The sequence below is a fragment of the Urocitellus parryii genome, chromosome 1 (genome assembly GCF_045843805.1).
Source record: "Urocitellus parryii isolate mUroPar1 chromosome 1, mUroPar1.hap1, whole genome shotgun sequence".
Classification (NCBI taxonomy): Eukaryota; Metazoa; Chordata; class Mammalia; order Rodentia; family Sciuridae; genus Urocitellus; species Urocitellus parryii.
In genome coordinates this window covers 91,980,791-92,001,224 of record NC_135531.1, presented here as the reverse complement: position 1 = coordinate 92,001,224, position 20,434 = coordinate 91,980,791, and the positions used below count along the sequence as shown (strand labels likewise).

Here is a 20,434-nt window from a genome sequence, read left to right as displayed (position 1 = left end):
CGCTATCGTAGAAGGAGCCACCAGAGTTTACAAATTATAGCTCCAGCCCATTTGAACCAATTTTTAAAATTCCAATTGGAAAATTAGAAAAATTTCAGGAATGATTATTTGAAAATAAACATGCAGATTTCTTTTATAAGGAGGAGGTTGAGATTTTCATTGAGGTTATAAAGAAAAACATTGAAATTATTTTAAGTTTCACTATTAAGTGTTCTTTGGCACATTGTAAATGTCCATTTACATGATAGAAAATATTTCTTTAACTATCACAGTAAAAAGTAATTTTTGTCCTAAAGATATTAATACTGTTAAAAGTTGGATAAGCAGTAAGAATGAAACTCTGTTACAATTGAAGAAATATGATATCACTGAAGAATACTTACATATAATTCCATGAAACTACTTTGATACTTATTGAAGGAAAATGGCTCTCAAATCTCCAATAGGATAGTTAGGAGGAACATCCATAAAAATAACAGAACATTAGCTAGTCACCAAGATTCTTGTGGGTAAGTCATAAAAAGCCTTGAAATTAGTCTTTATGAATTTTAGGTTAGGGGATTCCAGTTTCTGGCTCCTGACTTTTTGGCTAAAGAAAACTAATATTCATTTCAGATTGCAGAGTTTCTTTAATGTTGAGTGTATGGAATGACATTTATTTAAGATAATAATTAAGCTGTTTGCTTCACTAGCACCTGATTTTTGCAGTTAGTCTTAGAATAGGAAGCCAAAAAATATATGGCTAGCCATAGTCTTGTTCCAAAATGAACATTTCCTTACCCTTTAATTGCTCTACCAAACAGTGATGTATATGAGAATATTTTCTCACACTAAAGGATTTAGAAGTTTGGTTTCCCTGAGAGGCTGCGTAGAACAGTGCCGAAACAGCACTGAATACTGAATACTTGCAAACTGTGGTGGAAGGCAAATTGCTGAACTCCTCAGCATCTGTTACCAGGTGGTTGTGGAGAATGAAGTGTTTATGAAACATTTTTGTACATTACCAAATTCAATTCAAAGTAATGATGCCTTAATTTAGAACACAAGGCACTTCATGTGGGGCTTTTTGAGTGGGGAATGGTGGGCTTATTTGGGCCAAAAGTCCTTTAAGAATATTAAGTCAAACTGGTTTTTGTTGTGTATTTTTCCAAGTTCTGCTTAACTGCTCATTATTGAACACATTTCAAATAGCTGTGCTTGGTGAATAGAGGGTAATCTGTCATGTGCCACAGAATGAAAGCAGCTCTGTGGTGTGGAGAAGGCCTCTTCCCTTTGTGCGCTGTCTCGGCAGCATCTGTGCGCCTCCCCGCCCCCTAGGTGCCAACCCCAGCTGCCTGTGGGCACAAGCAGGCCCATCTGCTCAGGAACACAGAGCTTGATTGACATAGACAGAGCAGCCAAGGGTGGACTTCCTGGTTCTTCTAAATATTTAATAGTCTTGCCTCCCTGACATCTATGTTTAGGGGTAGAGGTGTTATTTGTCAGAAATACATAGTGCTTAAGTAAACATTAAAACATATAAACATCAGTAATTTTAAGAACTTATAATCAACTCTAAGGATAAAAAATTAGAGCAAAGTTTTAAAAATTTTGCTTTCAAAAAATATCACCATAAAAAGTACCTTCCTCAGGAAGACACAGATGAGGGGAGAAACCCTGGCCTTGATTGTCATCTGTAGACTTGAACAGGCCTATGGGTTATTACAAACATAAACATGCGTGTGTGTAATAATAATAATAAATAACATAGTTTGCATATTATAAACATGTCTTTGTTACTTGTTCTGATTGATTTTTTGCCAGTTTCTAAATTTGTCATTTTATTTACACAGTTAAAAATGAAAATAGAAAGACTAGGCTTATTGTCAGTTATTCAGAATGACAGCCTTACTGGGATGTATGCTTGACATCTTTTCTTATTTGTTTGTGTGGGAGCCCTTTTGTTGAAGAAAAAGATTGCAACTGTGACCATCAGTTGGTGCACCAAGCAAAAAAACCTTTCTTAAAATAAAGCACATTAGATTTAGTTAGAGAACAGCTTGAAAATATTCAGTTTTGAAAATAGTGCACATTCGATTTATACCTTATGACACAGAAATATTTCTAGTAAAAACATAATATATTGTGGTTGGCACCCAAGGGACCTTGGTCCTTCTGCACAATGTGAGTGTTTGATTACTTATTTTATATTTGCATGTGTATGTACAATTCCAGGCTTTGTTTCTGATTATTTTTTATTGTTTGTAGACTTAATTTTTCTGTGTGTGTTAAATGCATGAGACAAGAAAAGTCTCTTACACATGTAAGAATATATTTTTACATTCACAAGAATTTAAGAATTAAACAATTATTGTCCTGAATCCTATGACGTAGCCCCCACTGATAATTAAGAAAATTCTAACTAATCAGTTTAAAAGTAGAAAGTTTCTAATCTCATCTTCCAAAATTTGCCACTGATTATAATTTCTTATGTATTTTCCCAGGGGAAAAAAACCCACATGTATTAACTAATACTTTACTTTTCCTCAAAAAGGACCATATTTTTGCACCCAGGAATGTAGATTGGTGATCTTTTCCACATCAGCATGTAAAGAACTCCCTGTCAGTTTGAGTAGTTGCTTGAGATCATGTGTATGTGCTGTGGCTGGGTTGACTTAAATTGTCCGCCTACTGCTGAGAGTTTGTTTCCAGTTTTTTGTAGAGAAGTTGAAAAAAAATTTTGGATGGTTTTCTAAATAATTAATTTTGTTTATCAATATCCTTTTTTGTTATGAAAAACTATATATATTAGAAATTATGAATAATGAGAAAATAGAAATAATAAAAATTGTGTACAACCTTGTTAACCAGATAAAAGAAACAGTGACATTCTTGTGTATTTGACCCAGCATGTTGTCTATGTTTGCTTGTGGACACATACACACATGTATATATATATACGCATTCATGCATAGTTGAGCTCCTACTGTTGATAGTTCTGAACTCTGCTTTTTCCATTTTGTTTTCTTATGTCAAATTCTTAGTAGCTATGTAAAATTATAATGCTACTTTGGCTATAAAATGAACCGTAGTTAATTTCTATTTCTTATTTTAGCTGGACCTCCATATACTTTGTATTTTGGTATTAAGTTCTATGCTGAAGATCCATGTAAACTGAAAGAAGAAATAACCAGGTACAGTACTGACTTTGTTTTTGAACAGATACATGTAGGGTATATACAAAAGGCTTTATTGGAAACAAATAAAATTGGGGTCGAGCCTTTGGATAGTGTCTACATGGTTTTGTAATTTATTTCCTGTGAGGATTAAATTTATACTAGCATTGTGTGAGGCAAATCAGTGTCTGATGACAGATGTGTTTGAAAAATGACACGAACCTGGGTGACATGATGATAGATTTTGTATCTGCTGTGTTGGGAGATTCTGTATTATTACTGCTAAGCATGCATTCAGCCTTTGTATCCATATAGAAATAGCCATTTGAACTTCGTAGTGGAAGGCTATTTTGATGCTTGGTTTACATATGTAAATATACATTTGAAGAGTCAGTTGTTTCTCTTTTATTAGTTATTCAGGTGTTTCATTTATCTCTAACAATAAAATAATAAAATATCAGTTATTCGAGTGTTTAATTTATCTCTACAGGAAAAGAAAATTACTTTTACTATTAAGAAAGGAGAGAAAACACTTGTGGTTTCATTTATTACTTTACCTTGGTCATCAAATATTTTATTTCTGTAAAGGCAGAATTTCTAGTTGGTATTAATTAGGTGATCAAAATAGTCATGCCAACATTCAACAATGATTTATAAAGAGCAGACAATAGTGTGTTTAACTTATTTGACCAGTGACTTGGCTGCATGTGGCACCAAAAACAAAAGCTTTTTCCCTAACTTAAGTGACCAATTTTCCAGGGGTTCAAATAGAGCCTCATACGGTATTTTAAAAATTAGAAATCATATCTTTGAGAACTAAGGCAGCCTGTGGTTTTATTTTATTTCATCCTTTCATCTTAGACTTCTCTTTTGTCTTTATTTTGGACTGCACACAGAAGAGTGAGAAGAGGGCAGGCTAATCAAACCTTTTCCATCCCACTCTGAAGTGCCGCATTTAGGCCTCATTTTCGGAACACGTGGATGCCTGCACTCCTGTCTTTCATTGTCACGTTGTTACTGAGCACATTGAAAACTTTCCCAGTGTACATCTCTCTGGGAGAAGGGCCATTGGAGCAGGAGGAGATGTTCACACAGGGGTGGTATTTACATTAGAGTTTCAGGGGGGAAACAGAGTCCTAGTGATATAAAAATATCTCAATACCAGTAATCATTAGGGAATTGCAATGGAACAACATTTTATTAAAATACAGTGAAAGTTCCACGTTTTGAAGTTGTCCCTATGTCTCAGTTTCTTCAATGGTTAATTGGAGATGCAACTGTCTCACAAAATTTTATGAACTTTAGACAGAATGATGTATTTGAAGCTCCTATAGTTGTGTTTGGCTCATAGTAAGTGTTGAATAGATGTTAATATTTATTATTTCATTCTTTGTCCTAAAAATACAGTGAAATTGGATTTTAATTGGGGTTAGGTTCCAAATATGTCTGATTTAGTGTTATCTGACCTCTGTTAACCACATATTGAGTAGTCAGAAATTTCCCTTCAGGATCAACTAATGACTTGTTAACAGAACACAAGGATTTGTGTATAATGTCTATTTCTAGTGTAACCTGTTTTTTTTCCTCAAGTATTAGATCAAATCATATAGCTAAGAACCAGGGATGGAGTTGATTACAAATGGTGGTTATGCCCCTCCCTCCCTCTCTCCCTTCCTTCCTTCCAAAATATGTTTTTGAATTTAGGTAAGTCAAATGTGCATTTAATGTGATATCACTATATACTGACTATTAAAATGTGCTGAAGAGAAAGACATTGATTTGCATGAATATGTTAACTTAAAGGGACAAGACCTGAAAAAGTGAGTCAATTGCAAGATATAATTTTGGCAAAAGTAAAAACTGAAACAGAAAAGGCCAATACCCCAACTTATTTATTTATTAGTTTACTGCTTGAGATCAAACCTAGGGGTGCTTTACCAATGAGCTACATCCCCAGTCTTTTTATTTTTTTATTTTGGGCCAGGCTTTTGCTAATTTACCGAACCTGGCCTTGAACTTGCCATCCTCCTGTCTTAGCCACCTGATTTACAGGGTTTACATGTGTGCACCACTCCCTGGCCCAACATATGCTATTAAAGGAAAAGGGTACTTAGGCCAGCATTTTCAAGTTGTTTATTTTGATTCAGTTTATTAAAAAATTGTTCCAACCTAATTTGTGTTGCATACAAAATACAATGCTGTATAGTAAACTTGCTTATATGTAATCTACAGAATTTTGTTTGAAAATCATATATTATATGGATCTTTTCACCATCTGACCTGTTCTTTTTATTCCCACATAGTGTTCCATAATTTATTTAACCATGCCTTTGTAAATGGCCATTGAGATTATTTTCTTTTTCTTTTTTTTTTTAAAAAAGATTATAAATAATGCTGCAGTGAATCTTCTCATGCACATACAGGATCATACTAGATGCAATATTTCAAAAGGATAGTGTACTTAGGGGAAAAGGACTAGAAGTGAATGGACTAGAATGGGAAAAGACTAGGGTTCTTCTATAGCATGCATGAGGCCATAGGTTCAATTCTGGAAAAAACAAAAACAAAACAAAAGTAGGCAACAAAATTCAATTAGGATCCCTTTTATCATTTGTACTATGTTTTCTTTCTGGGTCTATACAGAATAAATCTAATCTCTCTTCTTTAGTCCTTCAAATAATTTGTGTCCTTATGAGATCTGTTAAGCTTATTTATAATTCTAACTAAAATATTTTAATATTCTTCCATGCATAAAATGTCATTTATACTTTTGCATCCTATGCAAATTTGATGTATGTATAACGCACACATTGGTGAATAAGACAGGCTTGGGCTCAGACCAGTAGAGGTTCATTTTCTTAAAACTTACTAGTTGTATATTTCTGAGAAGATTATGTAATCTTTCAAAGTCTCACTTTTCTCATTTGTCTAAGGGAATTATAGTATTTCTTCAAGAGGATGACTGAAGGAATATATAAATTAATCTATGAGAAATATTTTAAATGATACAAAAATTTTAAGTGTTCAATAGATAATAAGGGTAGCTAAAATGGAAATAATGATGGCTATTTTATATTTTTCAAATAGATTGAAAAATTAGGAAAAGATCAGTGTGGAGCCCTGAGCTAACTCTTCCAGGTTTAAATCAATCCTTTAATCAGAACTCTTTGGGTGTAGGTGTTCATTTAACTATATAATCATCCTGCTTCTCTCTCTGGCCTGCTTTTCTAGAATTTGTTGGTCAAGACAGACTTCCCTCACTCCCTCATTCTTCATTCAGTACCTACAGGGAGCTCAGTATTCCAATGCTGAGTGAAAGGGAACTCAGCAGTGACCAGGGGAAGCTCTGGTTTCAATCTACCTGGAGAGAGAATTCCCCGATGCCTAGCTATGATGCCATTGCCATTTCCCTGAACTTCTACACATCTAGCAACTTAAAAAAAAAAAAAAGTTATGTCCAAATGATTCACTTATAACAGATTTTTTTTTTAGCTTATAAAAATGGATGTTTGATTTGTTATTATCATTCTCTCCCCACCCACCTTGAACTGTGGATTGAACTCAGGGACACTTAACCAGTGAGCTACATCCCCAGCCCTTGCTTTAGTTTTTTATTTTGAGGCAGGGACTCACTAAGTTGAGGATGCTGGTCTTGAACTTGCGATCCCCCTGCCTCTGCCTTGAGTATTGGATTACTGGTGTGTGCCACAATGACTGGCTGCTATTATTTCTCTTTTGTAATCCATAATCTCTTCTGTGTGAAGATCAGCTGATTTTAGTTGCTTTGGTCAACAGCTCAGCCATATGTTTACGTCCTGAATCCCTGCCACCTCCTTTCATTATAAATAATAGTCCTTATCTCCCTCAGAGCCAAGGTGTAAGGCTCATATTCCATTATGGATACAAATGGCATTTATGAACTTTAAAGGGCTGTGCAAAAATGTAAGGTGATAATATTGCTATTTGTTCCCATATCATTCATCGGTTTTAAACTTCAAAGTAAGATTGTTATTCCTGATCTTTATTTTCTCTTGAAAATCACTAGATGTTTCCCTTGTTTTACGTCTCTAAGCCATGCCTGCCATATCTACTCACTATTTAACTTCATGATGTTATAAACATTTTCTATACCCCTCACATTTAAGTTTTATTAATACTGATTAGACTGCTATCAAATTCTGTGTTCCTGCTTTTTGTGGGATGAAGAAAACAGTCCTGCTCAGTCCTGCTCATCATCTCCTGTGTAGATAGGTTCTCCTCCTATAGTCTTGTACTCATATTCAGCTGGAGTGAGAGATCAAATTTCTACCTGCCCCATATCTTTTGGTTTCTGCACCAGGATCTCAAGTCCTTGGAAGGTTCTCTTCAGATGACGACTCCTCCTCCTCCTCCTCCTCCTCCATTTTTTTAGTTGTCAATGGACCTTTATTTTTCATTTATTTTATTTATTATATCTAATGCTAAGAATTGAAGCCAATGCCTCACATGTGCTAGGCAAGCACTCTACCACTGAGCTACAGCTGCAGTCCTCTCTTTAGGCTTCTTGGTGTGAGCATTCATGATGTTTTTTGATAACAAAGTCTCATGGAGAAAGGGTGTGGGGGGGTCATTTTCCATTTGGGGCTCCCGTAGAAGGGATCTTTCTGCCCCTTCTTTAATAGCATGTCTTCTCCTTTGTCCATTCTTCTTAATAATTGCTCCGATAATTTCTAAATTGTGTATGGTCCTCCGTGACTTACACATCCTTGGTTTCAGTTCATCTCCTTTCAGCAAACATCAGATGCGTGGACAGCTGTGAGGCTAATGCTTCCAGACCCTCACTTGGGTAGTGCTGGTTGTAGTGCAGTCTTACATGTGAGAGCGGGGAAGGTCATCCCTGCTCCCCCAGGACTCATGATCTAGTTTTCGAGACAGTGCATATGCATCAATATATTAATTTCCATAAGCAAGTAACTAGAAATTGCTTTATGGAGCCTTATGCTTTGTAATATACTATGTTCTGGAAACTTCCTTGTTAAGCACATCATTTTTAATCAGCATTTTTTTCCAATAAGGTACAGTATAACTAGGTTCATAATATAATTTCCTGCCCAAAGCCTGACACTTTAAAGAATGGTAAGCATAATTATTAATAATCATACCACTCTAATAGGCTTAAAAAGGATAGAACCATCCTAGGCCAACTAGGGTATAGGTTCGCCCTAATTAAAACCAGAGACAAACAAGGACTCAAGCATTTCTTCTTAGTTTGAATCAGAATGACACAGAAGGAAAAGACCAAGCAACTTTAAATCTTTTTCGTTTAAATAAAGTAATAAATTGTACTCTGACTCCCATTAAATAGACAAAATAAGTTATATGTAATTAAAATAGGCTCTGAGAAGACTATGAAGTGTTTAGCATATGAAAACATGATCATCATCATAAATTTGTCTTATATGCATCTAATTATGTAGCAAAATTAATAAAATTTTTAATTAAAAATAGTTCTCTTGCCTTCTTTGATTTTGGTGGGTTTTTAAAACTCAGTAACTTAAAGATATCTGGTATCTTTAAAAGGCAGGCTGCCCAGGGAAATTAGAACAGATGTCCTTTTTTCTTCTTAAATTTCTCAGAAACAGCAAATAGCATTCATGGTTTTCCCTCACTTCCTTCCATCCATCCATCCATCCATCCATACGTCTGTCCATCTATCTGTTCATCAGTATTCCCATCTATCATAGCTGTTTATTGAACAGTTATTATGTGTGGATCCCTAGATAGCTGGAATGCCTCATCAATATGATATGGTTTCTTTTTCTTTGTGTGTGCTTGTTTATGTTTCAGCTTTGCTTTGTTTTCTCATCTCCCTATTTCTCTTCCTTTATGTCTTCAAAGCAAGTTCTTGCGGTATTAAGCCTCTTTCTGTATTTGGCAAGGTACTTGACTATTTAGTCAGATGTTATAAAAAATCTTCATGAATATGCATCTTTGACTTTTTTTTAAATGCTCCAGGAAAAGAAATTCAAAGGTACTAATAAAGAAGGAGGATCTAATAAATGCAAGTTTCCAGCAAGCAGAAGTAATTCCAGCAAATGTCTCTAGTTTATAAACTGTTTCATTTAAATTCTTCTATTATTCTACTCGATATTTCTCCTCTGTAAGAGGAGTACAAGTGGTCATTACAAAGTGGATTTGGTATTCCAGGGAAGGGAAAGTAGTTTAGTGGGGTTCAAAAAATGAATGTAAATCAGGAAGTAGTAGTGGTCTGTGGCAAGAGATTTGGCTTGAGAAGTAAACTATTGAGCTGGGCTTAGTGGCACATCCCTGTAATCCCAGTGGCTTGGGAGACTGAGGCAGAAGAATCATGAGTTCAAAGCCAGTCTCAGCAACAGTGGGATGTTAAGCAACTCGGTGAGACCCTGTCTCTAAAAAAAAAAAAAAAAATACAAAATAAGGCTGGGGATGTGACTCAGTGGTCAAGTGCCCCAGAGTTCAATCCCTGGTGCCAAAAAAAAAAAAAAAAAAAAAAAAAAGTAAAGCAGAGATCTTATAAACTATCTTAGGAGCTTGAACTTTATCCTGAAAGCAGAGAGAAGTCTTTAAAGGCTTTTTAAGTCAAAGAAGTTACATACTGCTGTTTACCCCTAGGGAAGGTTGGAAGGAAGGTAAGTATGGATGATGGCAAACCAGTTAAGAGGTTTTAGAAATCCAAGGCATAGTGACCTGAACTAAGGGGTGGAGAGAAGTTATCACTTTCCAAACCAGCATATTTAGTGATTCAGTGTGGGAGCTTGGGGTTATTACAAAGTGTTCCCAGATTGCTCCTTGCAGGCATCTGAGAATGGTGGTGCCACTTACTGAAATAGGCAGTGGGGAAGCATGGGGCTTGAGCAGGTTTTCGCTCAAGCCTGTGCTTGCCATCAAAGTTGCCACCTGCTTTTTGGTAGTCCTCAGTGCAGTGTCTTACAATTGGATTCCCCCTCTAAGGGCTTTGTTGTGAGCCGTTGAAGATGCTGTTAATCTCAGCTGATTTTTCTACTTCATTTCTTTCACTTTCTCTGCCTCTCCCAATGACGTCAAAAGTCACCTTGCAAGTTAAACAAGGCCACAAAAGGATAGTCTGGGGTGTGTGAGTGTGTGTGTGCACACATGTGTAAGTGACAGTGTCAAGCCTGGTGTTGCTTTGTTAGTTTGGCTCATAAATCTCTGCCCAGTGGCAGAAAGACTGAATAAGAAATGACAAAAATGAGAGAGTTCCACTGTCAGACTGCTTAGGTTCTTGGTGAGATCTTAGACAAGTTATTTTCATCCCTATCAATTTCCTCAATTGTAGGATGGAGATAATAGGATTGGCCTCATTTTTAAAGTGTTACCTAATGTTATTGTATGTAAAAATCCTTAGAATGAGGGCTGGGGCTGTAGCTCAGTGGCAGAGTGCTTGCCTAGCATGCATGAGGCGCTAGGTTTGATCCTCAGCACCACATAAAAATAAATAAATAAAATTAAAGGTATTGTGTCCAACTGCAACTAAAAATATATACATTAAAAAAATCCTTAGAATGAGATGTAGTGTTTACAATGTTTAGAGTAGTTTTTAGCACTGTAATTTAAATAGGTTTTCTTTTGGCAACGTGAAATGAGCAAAGCCACAGATAATGGACAGGGTCTTAGAAAGTGGGAGAATTGATGGAATTAAACCTCATGATCTTTTTGTCTTGGACACATAATTTTGGGCCTTGTAAATAACACTGTAGTGGAGGTGGGATCCTTGTGAGTTATTCCTCCTGGTAAGAGCCTTCTGTGGTGGTAGTGGTGGCAGGGGCAGTAATGAAAAAGGCGAAGTACCTTCTATTCAACCTTCACATCCACCTATAGGGTGGGTACTGTCACTCTCCAGTCTTGCAGGTAAAGAGACTGTTAGGGTAAGCAGCAGCCCCAGATCCCAGAGCACTGAGCAGTGGAGCTGGGATGCAAGCCAGGCAGTTACCTTAAGAGCCTGAGCTGCTTAGCCCCAACACCACCAAGTTGCTTCTGTAAGGTGTGTTCTGCTGGTCTGATCCTCAATTATTTCATAGCGCTCTAACAGAAGAATGGAGGGTGACTTAATTTTCACTAACATGATTAGTTTTGATTTTGATGTTCAGGGCCTGAGACTTCAGATTCGAGTCGTGTAAGAGATTGTAATCTCTTTTTTCCATTTCTCTTTTAGATATCAGTTTTTCTTGCAGGTGAAACAAGATGTGCTTCAGGGCCGGCTGCCCTGCCCCGTCAACATTGCTGCTCAGCTGGGAGCCTACGCCATCCAGTGTATGTTCCACTTCAGCGTATTTGCTTCAGAAATGTCTGGGGGAAATATTTGAAGTTTTCTTTGTATGCAAGTTGATATCCTAAAACTCTTCTTATCAAATGACAGTTGGAAAAAAAAACAAACCAAATTTAGTCAGAATTCAGGTTTTGACCAGTGTCCTTCAGAAGAGGTAAAACTGGAGTCAATTACATTTCCCTTGTAGTAGGTTGCATGGAGTTTTAGTTGCAGAAATAGCATTCATTCTTGTTTTAGTGGAGGGCCTAAAGATCTGCTCTACTCTACATCCCACTTGATTTCAGTGCCTCTACACCCTGCCCCCTCCCTGACAAACTGTTGTATCTCAAAGATAACGTTGCTTCTGGGCAGTTGTTGTACAGACTTCACATGGTCAGGTGCCAGCACCAAGTTCAGTGTGGCACACGGCTCTTGACATCAGTGTGGCAGCCATATGGGATGGCTCTGGGTTCTTCTGTCTTTTTAGAGACTAAGGCTGAGACTATTTCTACTAATGACTATTGAACACCTTTTAAGAATCAAGCTAGGGAAACAAGACTGCATGATTCTTGGCCCTGTGAAACTTGTAGACTGGAAATTATGTAGAAATAATATCCCAGGAAAGCTGTGGAATAGATGAACTGGGTTGGGGCTTGGGAGGTAAGTTAACATAGGGAGGAGAATTTTTGTAAGAGCAATATAGTGAGCTTCCTGGTTTCACTTTGTTTCTTTGTTAAACAGACGGAGTATGTACAGCATTGTATTATGTTTCCGTCACCATTATTTGAGGCATAGATATTTGAATCACATGTTCTCTCTCTCTCTGTGTCATTGAGAGGATATACGGGGGTAACCTCCAGCTTTTCTACCATATGTACCCTAAAGTCTGTTTATAACATTTTATTTCATATAAACTGATAAGAATAATTGAAAGGAAAATCTCAGGAAAAGCAGAAATACAAAATTTATATTTTCAAGTCAAGATTTTATGTCATCCATATATGCTCATCATATTTTAGTAAAATGTTTAGTAGTTATACAGGTATTTTTATGTTTAAGAAAAATGTTCACACATGATAGGAATATTTTTAGAAATGTTTTTCTAAAATAGCATAAAATTATAATTTCTTCCCCCGCCCCCAGCTGAACTTGGAGATTATGACCCATACAAGCATACTGCAGGATATGTGTCAGAGTACCGGTTTGTTCCTGATCAGAAGGAAGAACTTGAAGAAGCCATAGAAAGGATTCATAAAACTCTAATGTAAGAATCATGTCGTATGTTTCATCAGCCATCAGTGGTCACTGCAGGTTAATGACAATCATAAGAAAAGTTTTTAGAACCATAAAGTTTTCACCTGTGCCTTGAACATTCTAGCTTGATTTCTCTTGTAATAACTTTTACTGATTGCAACACTAAAATGCTCATCAGAAGCTCAAGAGATTTTAAAAGTACAATGAAGAAAGTCAATTCTAAAAGCCAAAGTCACCCTATATTTGGTCAGTGATACTGCAGGCCTGTCTCTGTGCATAACTTCCCACAGACAAAATTTATTTTGCATAAATTTATGTATTATGATCTTATGTAAGTGAATTCATTCTATAAGTACTGTGTTTTACAATCTTTTTTTCGGTCACTAGTGTCTTATGAAAAATTTTTAACTGTAAATATTATTTTTAACTATAAAAAATAACCACAAATGCCTTAATGTATTCTAGATTTGCTCTGGGTTAAGTATGTAAATTCTTTGCAATTAGAAACAAAGTCCTATTCAGGCTATCACAGTGAATCTGGAAATCACGATGACATGTGTGCAGCCTCTGAGGGCGTTGTGTTAACACCACATGCACTTCTGACAGTAGATGCGCTCCCCTAGTAGGATTTTCAATTAATAGCCTGGAGCATTGAAGTTATAATTTAATTATACTTATTTTGGTTAAATCCTCTATACTGATTAACTTTGCTTTTTTTGCTTCTTATGTAACATTCCCCCTTGAATATACTTGGTTTCAGATCTATTATAGTCAAGGAAAAAAAATGTAGAATTTATCTGCTCAACAAAAAAATATTTGCCTAAAGGATCTGTTTCCGTGAGTAGATGCAGAAGTCAGTTGCTGAATGGTAATCAGAGAAACCTGGCTCTGCATGTTGTATTAGCCTGTGCTAGAAGGCTCTCCAGCCTGGTTATAGAGTCCTTCATTTTAAGGTTTTACTAAAGTGGATGCTAAGAGAGTGCTTGTTATAACATCATAAAGGGCAGTGTGTTTGGTACATTTTGAGAATATTAATTCTACCAGGAGTTTCCAAGCACAATTGTGTTTAGACATTATCATGGAGCTTTAAATAAAGGCCCTCAGACATGTTTTATGTGATGGTGTGGATAGTGTGACTGTTTTACTGGGAATTAACCATGATCAAGGCCTGGTAGCTTTCTTGTGTCTAACTTGTGATGAATATTCTTCACAGATTTCACAAGTATGCTACATTGTGAGTTTTTCAGCATGCCTGGCTGACATGAGGGAATGTATCAAAGCAAATTAAATTTCTAAGTTTTTAGAAATTCATAGGTTCTTTTGTTAACCATTCCAGTGTCTCTCTCTCTCATACACACATATACATACACACTCTTAATTTATCCATGGAGATTCCTGGCAGATGCTTGCTCTCATTAGGAATCGGTGCTATTTTCTGTATTTATCACCAGTGAACATTTCTCTGTTCTCTGTTGAGAAAATAATAGGTACTGTTACAATTTCTGTATGTTAACTAATGTATTTCTAAACTTCATTGTGCTCAGAAGATGTTGCTATGACCCCACTAAGAGGTGGGGACCCCATTCTCCTCTCCTTTCCACCCCTGTGCTAGCTCCTTTCTCTTCTGATGCAGAGCTGCTGGTGCAGGGAGACATTTTGCTCTTTGTGAAGTGGAGGCTTTTAAATTTGCGTGCTTATGTCCTCAAAAACCTCTTTGGGGGTTTTTGAAATTGAGAATTTTTAATATATGTTGGGACATTAGGGATAGACTATAATGAGCAAGGATCTATTTATTTAGTAAATGAAATTAACTTAATATGTATCACCTCGAAACATACAATTTTGTCACTAGCAAGGTGAAGTCCTTCTTGAAATACAAAAACTTTTGTTCACATTAATACAAAGGGTTATTTTTTCAGTGAATACAATGAAACTGGTTTGCAACCCGTGTAAGCGCAATAGCTAAGGGTAAAGTAAGGCTCTTTGTTTTTTTTGCTGGGTACAGGGGTCAGGCTCCTTCTGAAGCTGAACTGAATTACTTGAGGACAGCCAAATCCCTGGAGATGTATGGTGTTGACCTCCATCCTGTCTATGTGAGTAACATTTAATTAACACAAAATATTTTAAGCTGATGACATTTTTCTTAAAAAGTCACCAAGACTCCCAAAGGAAAACGGTAGTCCTGTTGTTCAGCAAGCAGATGATACCTTTTCATTTGTGTTTTTTGAACAGAAAGCAGCTCTTGCATGGATTAAACTCTAATGAATTTTGCATAAAAGTCTGTGATTATATTACCATGTGTAGAAAACAATTAACTGGACTTGAAAACACAATCTGGATAACAGTTCCAAAGGTTTAGCTAAACATCAAAACAACTTAAAATTGGTCTATATTTGATTGTATTAGAAAACAGGAAGATTTTTCCCAAAATAGATTTGATGGCTTAAAAACACAATTCAGGTTTCTAACCAGGTAAAGCAAGGGTTAGGTAGTGGTCTGGGTGCACCAACGGGTGGTTCTATGTTGACTGTGCAGGTCTGTCGCTGTAGGTATCACTGCCTTCATAAAAATATTTGTTTTCTTCAGTGCCTGATGAAAACTTGCTAAGTATAGTCAGCAATTAACACTGGATCTGTATTGAGTGTTCTGAATCCAGGTCTTACGTCTGAGACATTTCTCTTATACTGCCAATTGATTATTCTATGCCAGTGAGATTGAAATGCCATTGCCTTTGATTTTTGTTCAAGTGTACTTAGCTGTACTTAGCAATAATAACATTTGATTATTTGAGAAAATGAGCAAAGTTCTTAATTCTCTATAGGAAATTGCTGAAGAGTATATTTAGGCTTACTTTTCATCAGTTGGATCATGAAACTCAATTTTTAAGGAACCCTGATAAATCTTTCTCTCATGCAAATAACCCACTCATGCATTCATTATATAATATGTCTTTTTCTCATCAGCATTTTTTGAAAACAAAAAAACTCTCTCATATTATTTTTAGAGAATGAAATGCATTCCTGGGTACACAGTCAGTGTGGCAGTAAAAGTTACAGATTTGGGAAGAACAGTAATTCTTTGATATATTAGATTCCAATCTCATGAGATCATTAAATGCTTCATAGTTCCCTCCTTTAAGAATACTCTTAACAGCCTGTGATCCCAGTGACCCGGGAGGTTGAGACAGAAGGATTGCAAAGGCCAGCCTCAGCGATTTGATGAGGCATTAAGAAATTTAGTGAGACCCTGTCACAAAAATAAAAAGGGCTAGATATGTAGCTCAGTGGTATAGCACTCCTGGATTAAATCCCCAGTCCCCTCTGCCCCCCAAAAGAATAAGATTTCATGGAGTGGTTATTTTTCCCCATCTAGTCATATTAATCTTGTTAGGCTTTTAGTTTTGTTGTTTTAATCTACTAGAAATTTATTGAGAAAGTCTTCTGCAAAATGCTTCTGTTTCTGTCATCTTTATCCTAGTTAACCATCAGACTTTTTCATTGTTAGTTGGAATTCATGGGAAATGAACTTGATATGTTAGAATCTTCCATACATTTAAGATTGAATTTCTAGGGCTGCAAGTGGGTAACAGCTGGTATTCTCCCAAAACGTATTGTTACCTTGTGTTCCTGTGACTATAACTTTGCAGGCTGTTTGACAGTTCTGTACATGTTCTTGGTATCCACTCTGTGACTTTTAAAATTTCAGGATCTTGAAAATAATCATAGCCCAGAAATAAATTTTATCCAGTCTTTACCAGAAGAGATTGTATTTTTTAAATTTTAAGTAGTCTTAAAGTTAGGGCAGGAGGGAACACGATAAACCTCAGAAAGTTCAAGTGTGTGTCTGTTGATGGCTGCTGGGACTTTCTGATGAAGGTTGTGGTGTAGTAACCTGGGCCTCATGATTATCCATATCAGAGTAAAATTAAGACAAGGCATTGGAAAGCACCCTTGGTAGAAGCTAGTGGATCTCAACTTTGGCTATTCAGAGAATCACTTGGGACACCTATGTTGTTTTGATACTCTGGCCCCTTCTCTAGAGATTCTGATTTAACTGGTTTCTGTAGCACTCAGTCATTAGCATTTTAAGATGCCTGGGGGATTCCAGTTAATGTGCAGCTTGAGTTAAACACTACTGTGGAAGCAACACTGGATAAGTCAATCAGTGGCCTGAGAGGTAGTCCAAATTCCTTTTAGTAAATTGAAGTTGCAAGTGTGAATTAACATGGAGGTAGAGAAGTTCTCTTAGGGAACTTTGGGGGAAAAAAAAAGAGCATCAAGTTAGTCACTGTCATAACTTAGCTGGATTTTTAGGCAGATGTCTTTTAAAAAGTAAATCCAACAAATTATATTTATATGGCCAATTGTAGTTTTATAAAGAGCTTTTATGTGAATAAACTCATGGTTTTAAGTTTGTGTTTGTTTTTGCAGGGAGAAAACAAGTCTGAGTATTTCTTAGGATTAACTCCTGTTGGTGTTGTTGTCTACAAGAATAAAAAGCAAGTGGGGAAGTACTTCTGGTAGGTATAACTCCAGGACAGAGTTGGTATAAAAGCTATACACTGCAGAGCCGGCATGATGGTGCATGCCTGTAATCCCACGGCTTGGGAGGCTGAAGCAGGAGGATCAACAGTTCAAAGCCAGCCTCAGTAACTTAGCAAGGCCCTAAGCAAAGCAACTCAATGAGACCCTGTCTCTAAATAAAATGCAAAATAGGGCTGGAGATGTGGCTTAGTGGTTAAATGCCCCTATGTTCCATCCTTGGTACAAAAGAAAAAAAACAAACAGACTATACACTTACTAGACTTGTATGTTAGTGAAAGTGTTGGGGAAAAGGAAACAAGTACGTTTTCCATAGTTCATAAATAAATGAGTGCTATTGGATATAATTTCCTCTCAATGTACCTTAGTGTGTGTGTGTGTGTGTGTGTGTGTGTGTGTGTGCATATATATATATATATATATATATATATATATATATATATATATATATATATTTAATCTGTAAATTTCAAGCACTGTGGGTCTGGACTCTCTTATCCATGGAGAGAGTATGTAGTAGGACTTCCCACCCATTCCAATGTATGGTATGAGCTGGAGGCCCAGCACCACTCTAAGTTTTAGCTCTAACTAGGGAAGGGTTGGAGGAATTGGGGAGCCTGTGCTCCTGCATATGTCTGGGGAGGTGGTACTGTCAGGGCCAGTGGATTCCAAGCTTATTTTTGTAGTTAGTGGAAAAGTATAGGATAATAAGAATGGAAGATGTCCAGAGCAAACGACCCAGAGGGGATTCTGCAGTCACCTCAGCAGTATATAAAAGAGCCAATATTCACTAGTCTTTTCTCACTGTATACGTCTCTGAATTTCTAAAAGACTAATTCTTCAAAAAGCAGTGACTACACCACCATCTGCTTTGTTTTTCAGGCCTCGGATTACAAAGGTTCACTTTAAGGAGACTCAGTTTGAACTCAGAGTGTTGGGAAAAGATGTAAGTTTTTGTGAGCACTTAGCATAAATGAGAAGGGGGAGGGTCTTATCTGCTCATTTTTATAACTTAGAATACATTGTGAAATAAAAAGGCATGTTTTCTTCGGCTGCAGCCACGTGGAACCAGGTTAATTAACTGACATGCACAACTTCTCAAGGAAGGGAAAAGGAAATGAGTAGAAATGAATGAGAGGCTAATGGAAAAATGTCATTTTGGTTTTAGCAAGGGAAAGCAAAACATTTCCAGGACTGAAGAGAGAAAAAGAGGTGATTATCGTTATTACTGTAATTTGCTTTTCTGAACTGCCCGTGAAGGTAGGATTCATGTAATCTAAAAGGTGTAGCCTGCATACAGGACTACAAAAATGGGTCCTAATTTTGGTCTAAAATCAATTAAACAACCTGTTGAGAGTTACACTTCTGCTCTTTCCTCACCCAGTGTGATAGACAACCCAGATGAAAATTGTGGGTACTTTCAAGGGAGAATGTAAGGTGAAAGCCCAGAAATGCTGACCTTCACTGCCCGTTGGATGTGTTTGGTAATGGACATGGGTCAGCACCTGGCTGTGCTTTAGCATGCCTTGGCAGGTACTTTTAGGAAACTGGTCAAAAGAAAGCATGGTGTGAAAGCTTCCTTTTGATCTACCTGTGAAAATAAAGCACTCTGGAAGTGCTATTAGTAGAATCCTTATAGGATAAATGAATGGAAATATAGTGTAGGAAAATTTATCCTTATTTCTTTTTTGGTTCTAACCTTATGTGGGAAAAAAGCTAAGTGTAAATGGAATTGAATTGACTTTTTTGATGTTAAAAAGATCTTAAAAATAAATCAGTGCTCACATGTCCACATGTGAAGGTATAGCATCAGTTCAGCTGCCGTGATAGTTGGGACTTGGTATTTGGCACATCATCTCACCTGTAGTTGGTACTCAGTAAGTACCTGTCAAATGATCAATGAACTGATTATTGTGAATACAAGAATATGTACTGTCAGTTCAGAAAACCTAGTACTACCTTTGTTATCTTTTATAAAACAAAACAAAACAAAATAATTATCTCACACTGAACTATATGGCAAGTTGGCATTTATTGATAAAATTATATTGAAAGAAATGTTTCAAGGTGTTTTTTATAGCAGAAGATTAATAAAGTGATAAGATCTCTCAAGAAAGCCTTACTATTACTCAAAGTATTCTTTTCCCTTATACCTAAGTATTTTTGTGAAATATTGGTGAACTCCTTTTATGTTGTTATTACAGTGCTTTAAAATATCTTCTACAACCTCACGACAAATATTTGGTAAAGTCAAAGATAACCTTGCCATACCTGGTGGCATATGCCTGTAATCTCAGGGACTTGGAAGACTGAGGCAGGAGGACAAGTTCAAGGCCAGTCTGGGTAACTAAGCAAGACCCTGTCTCAAAAAATAAAAAGATCTGGAGATATAGTTCAGTAGTAGAGTACCCTGGGGTTCAATCCAGTACTGAAAAAGAATTAAAAAACAATAACAACAATAAAGCTAACCTGAATTTTCAGCTGTTTAGATTTCTTCAACATAATGCAAAACTAACAGCAGCAACACAATGAACATCATTGTGAATTTTTCCTTCTGTCTTTCTCCCTCTCTTTTGAGGCCAGGGGCCCTTTATTACTGAGCTACCTCCCTACTCCTTTTTATTTTTGAGACAGGGTCTCATTGTGTTGAGGGTGGCCTTGAACTTGCATTTTTCCTGCCTTGGCTTCCTAAGTCTTGGAGATTACAGGCATGCACCAACACACATGGATCACTGATTATATTTCAATATCAATCTCTATGATATGACCTGGTTTTCTAGATACTTTGTTCAGTCCTTGTCCCTTCCAGCTTTGAGATGGTTTGTGGCCTTTTTTTTTTTTTGGTACCAGGGGTGCTTAACCACTGAGATACATCCCCAGTCCAGGACAGTGAGGTGGGGATTTATATATTTTATTTTGATACAGGGTCTCACTAAGTTGCTTAGGGCCTTGCTAAATTGCTGAAGCTGGCTTTGAACTTGTGATTCTCCTGCCTCAACCTTCTGAGCTTCTGGGATTACAAGCATGAACCACCATGCCTGGCTCAGCTTTGAGGTAGAAAAAGGATGTTTGAGAAGCCTGAGGCACGATGCACTCCTGGGTGGTCAAGCCTAGTGTCAGTGATCTTTAGTAGGGTGACAAAACAGGTCACTTAATGCAGGGGCTTGCATCAAAGGAATTTTTAAAATTGTTATTAAATA

General features: G+C 36.7%; 1 protein-coding gene across 2 annotated transcripts in view; it reads left to right on the top strand.

Moving 5' to 3' along the window:
* Epb41l4a (erythrocyte membrane protein band 4.1 like 4A) overlaps window positions 1-20,434 on the top strand; it is a 222,632-nt gene that overhangs the window by 115,489 nt on the left and 86,709 nt on the right. For both annotated transcript variants that reach the window (XM_026401242.2, XM_077800666.1), the window contains exons 4-9: window positions 3,095-3,173; window positions 11,347-11,444; window positions 12,583-12,703; window positions 14,699-14,786; window positions 17,124-17,212; window positions 18,117-18,180. In XM_026401242.2, coding sequence (XP_026257027.2) covers window positions 3,095-3,173; window positions 11,347-11,444; window positions 12,583-12,703; window positions 14,699-14,786; window positions 17,124-17,212; window positions 18,117-18,180 — 539 coding nt within the window. The remainder of the gene's footprint in view (window positions 1-3,094; window positions 3,174-11,346; window positions 11,445-12,582; window positions 12,704-14,698; window positions 14,787-17,123; window positions 17,213-18,116; window positions 18,181-20,434) is intronic.